The 13,886-nt window shown below is 46.4% G+C and overlaps 2 protein-coding genes across 2 annotated transcripts in view; one reads left to right on the top strand and one right to left on the bottom strand.

Moving 5' to 3' along the window:
• LOC107220937 (transcriptional activator cubitus interruptus-like) overlaps positions 1 to 4,810 on the bottom strand; it is a 58,204-nt gene extending 53,394 nt beyond the window's left edge. Inside the window, exon 1 of the mRNA XM_046741049.1 lies at positions 3,439 to 4,810. Coding sequence (XP_046597005.1) covers positions 3,439 to 3,713 — 275 coding nt within the window. The 5' untranslated portion in view covers positions 3,714 to 4,810. The remainder of the gene's footprint in view (positions 1 to 3,438) is intronic.
• Positions 1 to 13,886, top strand: part of LOC107220945 — a 152,171-nt gene that overhangs the window by 54,913 nt on the left and 83,372 nt on the right. The gene's annotated exons all lie outside the window — the stretch shown is intronic.

The following is a 13,886-nucleotide window of genomic DNA, read 5'->3' as shown; positions in this document are numbered from 1 at the left end:
CGTTGTGCAGATTAAGACACAACTAGCGGGATCCCCCTTCATTCGTTTCAACACAACAACTCAATGCTCTCTTTTTACCACAGATCTCTTTGTCTCCCGTTTAGTTGTACAAGCAATTCGGCACTCGCGTATCGCACGGCTTGTCAAATTATCCGGCAGAGCCGCTCCTTCTCCAGCGATTTTCATCCCCCTTAAATTAACCCCCCCCCCCCCCCCCCCCCCGCCGATCTCCTTTTTCCGGCACGCGACTCGGGAAATCTTGATTTCTCGGGAATCCCCCATGCGCTCGTTGCAAGACCTGGGAGTAATAGGCAGGGTGCAGAGTGCCGAAGCGTAAACGTCAACAAACATATCACCGGTTCAACCGCACGCGCATAAAATCCCATAAAGCTGCAGGTCAAACAAACAATTCCCGTGGGATCAACAGCTTGGCTTATGGGGCAACGAGGAACCCTCTCTCTTTCTCTCTTTATCCCTCCCTTACTCACCCATTTTTTTTTTTTTTCTTCCGGGAAAACTCGTGCCGCTCCAGATCAGGAGCCGAACTGCTGCTGGGAATACCCGGTAAAGTTCAACTCTGGATCGGAGACAATGCGTGTCTGCAGTCGACTTAGTGTCGTGCGGTATAACAGGGGACGGAAATAGGAACCCCGCTCCGGGGGCTAACTTCTATTCGAACTCAACTTGGCCCCTCGAAATTCAGGGACACTACGTATAAATACACGAAGACTCTCTGGCAATGTGGACGCCACGTGGTAAACGCTCTTTCGATCCCTAGGTCGGTGCTCGCTTCTTCGCCCTACGCTTCACGCACTCGTTTATGGTTGTAATGACTCACAATCAGGTGAATTACTGATATAGTAGAGAAACATATCCGCCGAACGAACATTAAGTCGAGAAATACCTGTAAGTTTTTATTTTTTCACATGACTCGCGATACTTGCGTAGAAATTCGCAAACGTTCTTCCGAGTCCAATCGAGTAATTTAACGCGTACTGCTTGAATGGATTATATATCAATGTACCGGGTAGTGTGTAACTAGAAGACGACGCCTTCGTTGTGTGTCCCGTGTTTAAACAAAGGGCGGGAAAAAATGGGAGGACGATAACGATTATTGGTATAGCAAGAACCTAAGTCAACTTGTTAGGCGGTTTGTAGATTCTATTAAGTATTTGCATTGCCCTTCCAAGTCAACGTTCTTGAAAACGTCACGTTTGATCTTTTTGCTGTTTATGGTTCGACGGATGCGCAGATACGACGTGTGCACGAAATACGGAATCAGCTAGAAGCCTCGATTCCAAGTCCTTAAGAAATAATTGTCACACGTGATACGTCATGCTTTCGGAATTGAGCACCGCGACACTTTGCAGCTTCCATGACACTGATGCCAAGAATTCTCGTTGAGATTGAAAAGTGTGACTCGGATTTTTACTCCGCGTGTTGCGCTCGATAACTCGAGTGCCGCACGATAAAAATGCACGTGACACACGACCCGGTGTTAGACGCGCACGCGACAAGCGCGAGAGTCAACTAAAATAGAATGCGAGAGAATAAAATAAACTCACTACCGAGATGACGACGATACACGCCGAGCCATCCATACCGTCGGACCGTGAAGCGGTTGCGGAGGAAATCCACTGCAATGGTACAAACTCTAGACAGGCTCGACAACGATAACTCAAAATTATACTCCGTTTTGTTTTTGCGGCTTGCGGAATGCTGCCTAGAAATTGAGTCGATCCATCTTCGTTGAGGCTGCAGGAAGACTCAACCAGTCGCAGTTGGTGGTGCGGTACTGTGACAATGTTGCACGCACCGTGGTGAGTGCTTGCCGCAAGTGCAGGCACTCGGTAGCAACACCGCAGTGACAAGAATGGAATGCAAGGGTTACCGAGGTGCCGTTGTTATCTGAGTATCAACTTGAGATAGGCGGTTAATTTTACTGCACAATTATAAAGCAGGTATGTGTGTATAGGTGATCACCTATATGAACGAGCGCGGCAATCAGTTTTATCATGTATATTATTGGTACGTATATCGTGTAGTGTCCTGCGATGCACGCAACTGCTGGTCGCAGGTTGTGCATATGCCCCCCCGAAGATTGACGTTCTATCGATATAATGAACTCGAATATCCCCCATCTGTTCTGAAAAGAATCCATGAAAAATTTCTTTTCATCTTTCAGCAAGGTGAATTGCTTTTGGCTTATATACCTTTATACCTGCGCTAATCTACATAACAAAACAAAGATCCGCGCAAGGTCTCTCTTTCCCGACAAAGAGTGAACGGAGGAACGAAGACGACGATGACGACGATGATGATGATGATGATGATGATGATGATGATGATAATGATGATGATGATGGGAACACGCGAGGTTTTAGATTGCCAAAAATATACATCGGCCTCTTTATTCTTTTCCGGCACTGATACCGCGCCCGATTCATCGAGAGTCCGTCCGTGTGCGTTGTTTGTATTTTATAATATCAAACTACTATATATATACCCCGATATCAACTCGGAACGCCGTTAGTTGTATAATCGCGTTATATCTTTTTGCAACTCGATGCCGCGGCTCGCGGTAATCTCCAACTATGAAGATCGGGGGACTCGAATCGTGTTTAGTCTGTGTACTCTCGGGTGCCGCGTGTTACGAACAGCAGAGCCTAACGAACGATTCCGTCAAACGTTACTATATAGGTAGGTAATGATAAGTGCAGTGATAGTCTAATGTTACTGCGCGGTGGAAGAAGAAGGAAAACAATGTTGGGAGATATACGCGGCAATTAGCTTAACTCCATTTGAAACCTTGACAAACTTTCAACGCGTACAATATTTCTTTTTCATTCTCCGTCATATTGCACCCCATCATATCTGTCAGAGAAATCAGTCTTGTATGTTCTATATATAATAACCGAAGATTCATTATCGCGTTGATTCTCTCTTCGACGTGATAAGCACTTTTCTGTCTCACCGATTTCTTGGTTTCGCTTGTTCTACATTTAGCAGTTTTGGTCGACGTGTTTGGGCAATGTGTTAGTAAGGAATCGGATTCTGTGCACGAAGTTAACGTTTCTATAATATCTATCAAGTTTTATTGCAAACTCAAATCCTTACTGTATCACCAAGCTTGAGTAATCGGTTCGTGATGGATCATTGAAACCTGACGCGCATGAAGTGGTAAACGATTCGTACCACTCAATCTCAACCATTCATTGACGATTACTGGAACCCGGTATCCGTGACAATTTGAGTCTTTGCTCAAGCTTGATCGGTCAAAACTTCCGGAATACGTATCGTGGTCTGTCTAAAAACGTTCCGTGCAGATATAAGCGAAGGTTAGGTATGCATAAATCTGGCGAAGAGTGCAAACAATCGGCGGTTCTCAAACATTATCCGCGGACTGCGATTGAAGAAGGATCGAAAACTGGGACTTACGGATGGTGCGGAGGCGGTGCGTGAAACGCGGCTGCTGCTGCGGCCGCCGCTGCGGCGTGGTGCTCCCATGCGGCGGCTGCGGCTGCGGCTGCGGCAGCTGCGGCGGGGTGATGAGCCGTCGGTCCATGATGGGGGTGAAAGGGCGGCGGTGGATGTCCGTGGGGGTGAAACGCGGCGTGAAAAGCCGAGTGGTGATGGTGGTGGTGGGGCGGGGGCGGTGGCGGTGGCAAAAGGGAGAAGGTCTCTTGATGGTAGGCGACTTCCTTCTCGGGCATCTTGGCCGCCTCGAGTTCAACCTCCAGCTCTATCTCCCGGGTTGTCAACGCCCTGTTCCTGGCTGCCCGGAAGTTCGCCCCGTAACCGATGTGCTCGAGGAAGTCGGCGTCGCTCGGACACCGACGTCGGTCTTCCAGCCGTAGGTGGAACCCGCGATCCGAGTCGAGGGGGCCGCCTAAATATCCCGGGTTCGTCGCGGCGACGATTTCTGCAGGTCCTTTATTGTACTCGACGTCAGTTTCACCCTGATCCGCATGGCCGTCGCTTATCGTCCGGGTTCTTCGTCGGTGGTTGCGGTTTAGTTCTCGCGTATCCCGGCCCAGGATATCGACGGTTGCTGGTCGCCGATGGGCCCCGACGGTCCCTAACCCTGATTCGGGTCCTCGTTCTTCGCTGACATTCTTACCGATCCGATCCCCTGAGCTGGACTCTTTACCCGAACTAATCCTGATTGCGAGTCAACTTTTTTACCGCACTAGTGTTTTTTTTCTTCCCCTCTCTCTCGCTTTCTCTCTCTCTTTCTCGATTGCAACGCAGAATTTCACACACGGGGTGACGTTCGCATACGGCTTAATTTAAACCACGCGGTTACATTATTTGCATTTTTCATTTACTTTCCTCCAGTATATTTCTCGACGAATCGTAAAAAATCCACTCAAACTTCACACCCCCCAGTTACAGATGAATTCTTTTTATTTCGATCACTTTTTGCGGCTAAGTATTAATCACTGTGTTATCGGTTTGGTTGCCGCACATCCTTCACGTCAATCCTTCTTCATCTTGCACGTTTTGTGTTGTTTTTCTCATACGTTGAGATAAACTCGACCGACAGCAAGTTTTATCTCTTTATTTTAAACACGCCGCGGTTTAAACGAGACACTCGAAGTGACAGCGACAGTCCGAATTCGCACACTTGCGGAAAAGCCGAAAAAGAAAAGAAATCCAAATTGCCGTTGGAATATGATAAGGAGCGAAGGGACTCGTGGTCGAATTCGATGGAAATACTGGGTCTTGAGTACGGTGCGATGCGATATCGTGGGTGTAGAGAAACAACGTGTTTGTAGTTCCACGTGATGTCGCGCTCCTTACGCTTTGACGGGTATGGCGGTACTGAGTCCTCGGCGATGCGAAGAGAGGGGCGGCCAGGCATTCCCGGCACTCGTTCTCGGCGGCGGCACCGCCTGCCTGGTGGTGCTGTGCGAGTGAGAAGATGAGAGAAAACTGAAAATAAGAGCGAGGGAGAGAGGAATAGCCAGGGGTAGCGCGACGAGGAGAGCAGAGTTGTCCGAGAGTGGTGGCGCGTAGGAGGGAGGAGAGGAGTCGAGAGGAGAGGAGAGGAGAGAAGAGCGAAGAGAGGAGAGAGGAGAGGAGAGGGCTGAAAGCGCGTGTCAGCTCGACAACTCAACTAGCACCAGCCTCGCGCTGCAACAGCCCAACCGCTCCTCCCCGCCGTCCTTCTCCAGCGGGACAAAGACGGAAGAAGAGAACTCTTCTTCTTCTTACTCTTCTTCTTCCTCTTCTTCTTCTTCGCGTGACGAGGTGGACGAGGTGGGGTGTCGTCGTTCCCTCTTCTATAGCGGGGGAGGAAGAGGAGGAAAGAGAGGAGAAACGAAGATAACCGAGGTGGTGTCGTTGCGTTTGTGAAAGTGATCTGCACAGCCTTCGTTATACAACCTGCGTGCGCAATTGCGGTGAGTTTGTAAGATAGGTGAGTCTTGAATGAAAACGTGGGGCGGGAGCTGGAAAATGATATCGTCGATATTGAGTCGGACGAATTTCACTTTTCACTCCAGGAATTTGTCTCTACGTTCCCCAACTTTGGGGTGTTGCGTTACACGGCGAGAAGTGCAGTAATAATGATAATGGTAAAAAGTCAAGAAATTTAGCGGATGTGCCGTCAGCTCTCAATTGGGGTGATCGGGAAACTCGAGGGACCTACAAGATAGAGGAATGAGAGAACTAGTCCCGAGTTCGCTCCTTTCCGCGCCGACGCGCTCAAGTATAGGTATTTATTGCCACATGCCACCGGAGCCGAAGTCCCAATTCGGTGTTGAGTTGAAACAACTTCCGGTGATCCCTGGTGATGTCTCCACGTTATTTCGCCTATTATTTTTTTTCTCTCCTCCAATTTTCCTTTCTCGTGTATAGGTTACAGCCGCAGAGACACGGGCGAGTTGTCATCCTGCTTATACGGCAGGACGCTTTCTGTTTTCACAAGAGTTGAATTTCGCAGTCCCTTCCGCCCCTCGACGTGAACCCTCTTTCCCTAATCTATCGAGGGTAGAGGTAAGGAGGACTATCTCCAGTGTGCGGAAAGTGTTCCGTAAAGTAGAGAGAAATTAGGATGGCGTTGCTGCAGCGAAAGCTCCACAAAGCTCCAATCGGATTGATTCCCTTATTCCTCACGAGCACCGTTCCGGTGTCTCGTTGAAACCCTACTTCCTGCTTATCGGCGAACACTTTCTCATTCGAATATCCATATGAGATACTTCTCCTTACCTTTAACTCTCCACATCCTGATCCGAACCATCGAAACGTATCATACCTAACCGGTGATAGGATACATCGTACGGAAACGGAGCACCGCCGTACGTATCAACGGAATAGAGTCATTAGATCCTGAAATCGAGGGTGCAGAACTCTTCTCGGCGCCGCTGCTCACCGTTACCCACGCAACCACCTACCGCATCGTAATGATTCAATCGAATCCGCGGACGGGCGGGTGACGCGGCCGCCTCCACCTGCAGCGCTCGGTTTCTCTCTCTCTCTCTCTCTCTCTCTCTCTCTCTCTCTCTCTTTCTCTTTCTCTCTCTCTGTCTCTCTCCATCCTTCTCCTATCCCGTCCTCTCTTTTACCCCCCTTCTGCACAGACCGCCGATGTACGAGGTGTGAGTATATAGGTGCTCACGGGGCTCTTCATGCGGCGTACCCACCAAGTCGCAGCCGCAGGTAACCGCGATCTGGCGGGGCGGAGGCGCGGTTGAAGGGGGGAGGGCCGCCAATCCGGCCCCTCGACGGCCGCCCTTTCGCCGCGTTTCCCCCCCATGACTCTCTCTCTCCATGCCAAGATGGAGCAAAAAGCGGTATCCGACGCGGTTTATGCTATGAGCTCTGTATAGGTATTAGAGGTACGAGTTTGTATCGTGGATCGGTTTGTATGGACTCGTTGTATTAATGTATAGGTAACTAACTACGTATGCATGTGGCGCAGGTGCCTCTTCTTCGGGGTGAACATATAAGCGACTATGGGCGTATATTGTATCCTTTATACTTACACACGTCTTCGTGCCAGGCTTACTGTATGTTCTCGTGTTACACAGTGCGATGTAACGCGTCTACCGCATGTAATTCGGTGTTTGCAAAAACGTCCCTCAGGCTTATATTGCGGCCGTGTTCTTGTAACGTAGGTGTGCCGCAACCCGTTGAAGGTGCAACGCTGCAGGTAAATCGAATCACACTCGTTTTCCGCACGCGGTATAAACCTCTTTGTACAGCTACCGTGCAGTGTAGACTGTCTTTGTATTTGTCGACGAGGAATTCTGATCATCTTTTGATTCGAAAGGTAATTATCTCAATTAAGGGATTCGGGTGAGGTTATCTGATTAACAGCTTAGGTACACGTTCGGTTGCATTAATGACCGTTCAATGATGAAATACTGTTTTCGTTTGCACGGGAACTTCATATTTACGTGCGATTACTGATCTGTCTAAGTTTATAAATATATCAGTCGATGATATTTTACGTAATTTCTCTGCAGACGCGCTCAATTATCTTTAGAACCTAGACTGCGAGATTCGTAAATGACAAGCTCGTGTAGGCATCTTTCAAAGAACGTCTTTACGATTTTTCACTTATTGTATTTACAGGATAATACCACGTATAGATGTGTTGTATGCAAATTTTCTGGAAACTTAAATGAGAAATATGGAAACTCATCGAACGAGACGAGTCAATGAACATTTCGATAAAATTTCAACTTAAAATTTTAATAGCTACAATTTTTGTTCAAATATCACCACAATAAAAACACACATACCACTGTGTTCTGTTCATGCAGTGGTAGTGATGAAATGAACTTTAAACGTTACGGTATCTTTTTGAGATAGTAACCGTTTTTTGGTGACCCAAAAGTTGATCGATCTTTCGCACATTTGACATTTATCATCGTCGTGAAATTATCTCCCCAATGAAACTCATCACCACTGTAATTGTAATTACACTGGTCAACAAAAATTTATTTTTTGTTTGTAACATGAAAACTTTTAACTGATTGTGTTAGGAACAAGGTTTAGCATAATAGAATTGATATTATAATATTTTAGATACGAATAATTTTATTGTAATATGATTTTTTCAGTTCATCCAAAAATTCAGTTCTATTTGACAAAAGTATCGAGATTATACACAGTGTCACAGTACACTGGTCAACAAAATTTTGCAACAAGGAAGATGCTTACCGATTTTGTAATACCCATCTACCCTCATTATAAAACCATATTTATTTTGATTCGATCAGGTCTAGTTTTTGTGTTACAGCTACTATCAGTTAAATTGTACGTTTATCGTTTTGACTTACCTTTTTTGATCCTGGGTGTATTGTTACTTATTGTAAATAACAAAACACCCCGAATCAAAAGAGGTAAGTCAAAATGATGAACGTTAAATTTAACCGGTTAATCCTTTCAAAGTATCTCCTTCCGCGTGTCGAGCACGCGTCTGTAATAGTACGAAAAAAATGTGCACGTAAGAGAAAAGCCACCCCGTGAAGAGTGACGTAATTCCGAGGTCAGCGAAGCCGGCTCCCCATGCGGAGTGACAAACGAGGGAAAATTTTCCCCGGGTGCGGCTGTTACGGGCGGTGTAAGGCAAGTACGGGTCGCTTCGTCTTCCCTGTCCCCGGGACCCGCCGCTTCCCTCGCCGAGTTGAGTCGGCGGGGCGTTTGCGTCCCAAAAAGTCGTAATCCGAGTATAGTCGGCGTTATTCGTCGCCGTGCGCGCAGCCTTCCCAGAATATGCAGCAGCTAGCCAAGCCCCGATTTTTCCCTCTCCGACTCCCTTTCTCTTCCCTTAATCTTCTCTCCTTCCCTTCGTCGGCGCGGAGCCCTTTCGAGCCCCCTGCGGTTTGCGCTCATTAACCGCCTCCTCATTTTCTCTCTTTGGATGCGTGCGTGCCTGCCTGCTCGCCTGCCTTCTCTCCTTCCTCCCTGAATTCGTTTCTATCCCTGTGTTGAATCTCACGCTTCCCTGTATTCCGTGCACGTATTAAAGGCGGCGGCTTGGAGAACGGGGCCCGATGGACCCACGCCGGCACGGCGTTCGCTTCTTCTCCCTGCAGGTAAGAAAAGAGCCGCCTGTGCCGACACGCGGGGCGCTAGGCCTCGGGTTATAGTTAGTTATAGACCATGGAGGGAACTGGATTGGACCCGGCTAGCTCAGCTACGCCCTCCTCACCCTCCTCAATATCCCACAGCATCCTTCCCCTACCCCTTCGTCCCATCGTCCGTGGCTTGACGAGATAATTTGTTCCCCTGTTTCCTGGGATTTCCGAAGGAAACGACGTATTGTATCAGACGGTGGAATAATATCATTGCTGCAGCACCGACACAGACGCGACGGATCTATGGAAGACCCGCCCTTCGATCCTTACGTATTATTATACTTAAGTACGATCTCTGCCACACCGGCGCGATATCACAATCATGCCACGCATGGAAGGGGTTGTTTTTTTTTTTTTCTTCTTTTTCCCTTTTTGCTTTGGAACGAACCGGTATCCCGCGTTTAACTTATTCCAAGTCTCCTGCACGCGTGGAATTAATTATGTTATCATATAGATGTGTGTATGTCGTATATATATATATATATACTATGCGTAATCCGAAACGGGAGCCGCGAAACTCGACGAATTGAGACGTTCTCGATGGAATTATACATTTGGTTGTTGTTGTTTTTTTTTTTTTTTTTTTATTTTGTTTGTGTTTTGTTGTTAGCGTTAAACGTCCATGTATAAATATTAACCGGACGTGAAGACACGTGAAACCGGTCGAGTTTAGCCGCGGACGAAACGCGTCTGTTCTCTAAGGATGTTCGGAGAGGATCCGAGTGTCCAGACTTTTGCTGCCTGCGTCCACCTGTCCTTTATTTATGTATCCTCCTCCGGGTTAGTAGCTCTTCCCAGAGCTTCGAAAGGACGTGGCGCTTCTAAGTCGGGATCGCTCGTAAGCTCGATTATACTTGAGTCCATTTACTCGAGGCTGATGGGGTATAGGTTCGTTTTACGTTACGCAGGTGTAACGAATCGTTGTGAACGGAGCCTCAAGACCCGCTTCGGAGCATGAAGAGCGCGCGTATCCTCTGCAATCGTGACTGTGAAGGTTGCTGCTTCTCCTTCTTCTCCTTCTCCTTCTTCTTCTTCTTCTTCTTCTTCTCCTTCTTCTCCTCCTCCCCCTTCAGCCGCCGGTATACACGGGATGAAGATGTTCCCAGGCCTAATTGCTATATATATGCTCTGGCATAGTACCGGTCCAGTCGATCGCCCGGTTTACTGGATCTTCGAACCGGAGTAAGTTCGCGCGAGACGTGTGATTGGCCCTCGCAGAACTCCGGGGAAAAATCACCGAGGTAGAAGCTTGTACGTTTTGTTGGACCACCGCGGTTCAGGTGAAAATAAAACTCTCGGAGTATAGTATATACGCGGAGAGAAAGGGATTTGTTGAATTGAACAATTATGGTGAAATAAATTGCCGTTTGTTGTTTTTTTTTTCTTTTTCTACCTTTTTCGTACAAATGTCGTTATTATTGATTCAACGAAAACGTGCAGCTACTTCAGAACTTGAGAACAATTCGGTTTGTTCCATCGAGTGATACTGAATTCTTTTCAACATCAGAAAAACATTTTATAAATCTACGCCGTATTTGCAAGAAAATTTAAAAACAACAATTTTTTCTACGTTTGATAATAGCTGGTTTAATTTCATAACGTTGATGTATCTAATGTAAGTATGTTTAATTTCTCTCCATATCAAAGTGCTTTTACTGAACTTTGAAATTTCTCGAAACGCGGTAAACCGTACAAGGCATAACATCTGTATACGCGTTATACTGGTAATATTTGAAAGAAAAAACCGTACCAAAAATTTATTAAAAAGTTGTAAAATCGCGATTCCTTTTTCAATGGTTCGTTACCGCAACTTTACGATAAACTTCATCCTCATCTCAGGGTTCGTTGCGCTGCACTGATTGCACAAGTCGACTGTATAATTGTGTACGTAGCGAATTTGCGAAGTAAAAAATTTTTAACATCGGTGTATTCGGCACGTAGATTTGTACGCTCGTTTCTGCAGGATCAGCGCTGCACTGCAGCAGCCTTCTTCGTGCACTGTGAGAAAAAGGCAATCATCCGGAATGGGGCTGCTGCACTGCACTCCTCCATGGCGTTAACCGTGACTATTTTTCATCGTCGTGCTGCACCGCAAGGACGTCGTCCTTTCTGCCCCCTCTCGCCTCGTCGCCCGCCCTCACGGTAATCAGCTAGTCGGGCCCGCACCTGAGGAACGGCACAAAGGGATCAACCTGGCGCTAATTACGAGGATCAGCTACCTCGGCGAAAGCCACCGTGGCGAATTATCTCGGCTTGTAAAGTCAAGGGATTCTATCCTCCCACGACCCCGGGCTCAGGTCATCACCTTTGCGCGTTACGACTCGGCGTAACCCTCGCTTTTCAACCTATCTTATGAATCATAGGCACGCGTGTACATAGGCGGGAGATTTTAGGTTTGTTAATTTTTTTTTTTTTTACCGCTCAAGAGGGGAGCAAAGAGAAAAAACAGATCATTCGAAAAATATCTTTGCACGGCTATATAAACCTCATTTATGCATCGGGTGATACATAATTATACGTATTATAGTGATTGTTATACTTGCGCACGTGAACGTTGAAGGCAAATCTTTCTTGCTGAAATGTTGACGGTATGATTGTGAATTCAATTGCAGGAGTTTATTGTATGTGGATATAATTTTACTGAAACGAGGCGTTTTTGTCACTGGCTTGAAACAGCTTGTACACGGGGTCTTCAATAATACTAAAAACATCATCGCGTTTATTGACTAAATACTTTTAAATCGAATTGGAAATTTTTCAAATCGATTCTAGACTCGTTACTTGAATATTAGAAATAATTCATTCTTGGTAATCATATACGTTCTTTCTTGGGTAAGAATTTTTACAGATAATCTTCCTTTTTTATCCATCCGTTTAAAAAAAAGATCTTGGTTCGTTTTCATTCTTGTAATTGCTTTTTTTCACTGTACCGGCCAGAATCAACAAACAAAAAATTTTCTCAATTCTGTTGAGAGCGGAGAATGAGCCGATTGAATAGAAGTCGTTGATTCGTCACGCCAATGATTTTATAGAAAGAAAAAAGGGTTATAAAGAAAGTTAAAAACTGACTTTATCGGATGAACTATTAAATTCTACATTCCTATACGTTCATGACAATATTAATTATATTTGTACCATAGGCACTGATCTCGTAAAATGATAATCTTGCAAAAACAAACGAGCAGGATAAAGAGAAATTAAAATTTCCAAAAAAAGAATTTTGTTTCACCCATTTCCTCACCATGAAGATGCACTTTGTGTCAACAAACGATGCGGTAATCTAGAAAGAAAAAAAGCAGGAGCTATAGAATTTCACTGCAGCCGGAAACCGTGTCTAAACATCGAACTGTAGATCGAAAATACCACGGTGATTTTTACGGTTCAACTTGTTAACGTTGCAAAGATACGATGAGGGGCAAGTGAAAAGGCGTCACCTTTTCTTTCACCTTTTTGGCCGTTTTCCGCTTCCCTTTACCTCTAGTTCTTTCTTTTTCTTGTTTTTTTTTCTTTCTTATTCCTTTTTTTTCTTCATCCTCAATAGCTCCTCACTGGAGGGACCGGCTGGAAAGGTTTCCATTGGTTATACATATAGCTAAATCGCGAAAGATACCGGGGGCAGATATATTATAGGCGATAGGTATAGACACACATGTGTACATATATGTATATAGGTATATGCATAGGTAGAGAAAAGTTGGACTCTTTTTAGTCAATCCCTGGAGTATAACTCGGGACTCCGCCTTTGCCCTGCGCATAGTTACCCCTGCCGAAGACCGAGGTAAGGACGGTCCGGTATTATCTCGCTTCCGAGATTTCTCTTTTCATAAAATATATACAGGTATAGGTGCGCGGATGCACGTGTATACGTGTATAAGAGGCGAGGCTTTGACGCGGCGATTCGGGTCCAGCCGCGTCTCTCGAAGCAGCATAATGGTCGACTTTGCCCTTTGTCAGGGTGATTCAGGAACGAACGGGCCCCGCAGAGTCTCGACGTCTTCATTAGGCCCCAAGGGGCCGAGAAACCTGCTGCAGCCAGGGCCCGGAGAATAGCGTGGCACATAACGAGCCGAGGGGGCTAGGAAGTCTGCGATCCTGTTCGCCGTGTCGGCAAAAAGGCCGCCCCGCAGCCTCCGGCCTCCAGATACAGGTAATAGCTATATCTAGGACTCCCCAATTCTTGTATACACACCGACCGGCGTCAAATTATCCAGTTACCAGAGGAAATAAATCTCTCCTCGCTTTCCCGCGCCGCAGGTGTCACCCTGAAAACCCGCCACCCGCCTCCGAGATCCCGGATCTTCCCGCTTTCCTGCGTATAACAAGGGGGGCGGTGATGGGGGGGGGGGGGGACACCTTGGTTCTATATACACGAGGAATTTGCTCCTAGGCGCAATGACGGACGCGGTTTTCGGACCCCACGCGGATCCGATTGTTTTCTTTGATTATTTTTGACGACCCAACGAACCAGGAATTTATTCCTCGAACCCTAATTATTCTTCCCATTTCTCTCCAGCTCTATTGCCCCGTGGAATTGTACAGGGCGTTTACTGGCCGCTGCTCTGTACGCGATATCCTTTGCGGATATATAATTGGATATAATATCCATTGGCAATCGGTTCTCAACTATCATCATGTTGTTATATACCTTCGAAGAAAAGGGGAGTTTCTTTGAAGTTTATGAGCTGAAAGAAATTGTCGGTTTTACTGACCTCGTTCATCCGTTTTAGGTTTTTTACTTGTTTTTCTATAGTCGCATGACGGATGAACTCATTTTCAAGAGATAAAGAACATTTC

Source organism: Neodiprion lecontei, chromosome 1 (genome assembly GCF_021901455.1).
Source record: "Neodiprion lecontei isolate iyNeoLeco1 chromosome 1, iyNeoLeco1.1, whole genome shotgun sequence".
In the NCBI taxonomy this organism is placed as follows: domain Eukaryota; kingdom Metazoa; phylum Arthropoda; class Insecta; order Hymenoptera; family Diprionidae; genus Neodiprion; species Neodiprion lecontei.
Note: the sequence above shows the minus strand (reverse complement) of the source record. Positions and strands in the feature narration are given on the sequence as shown.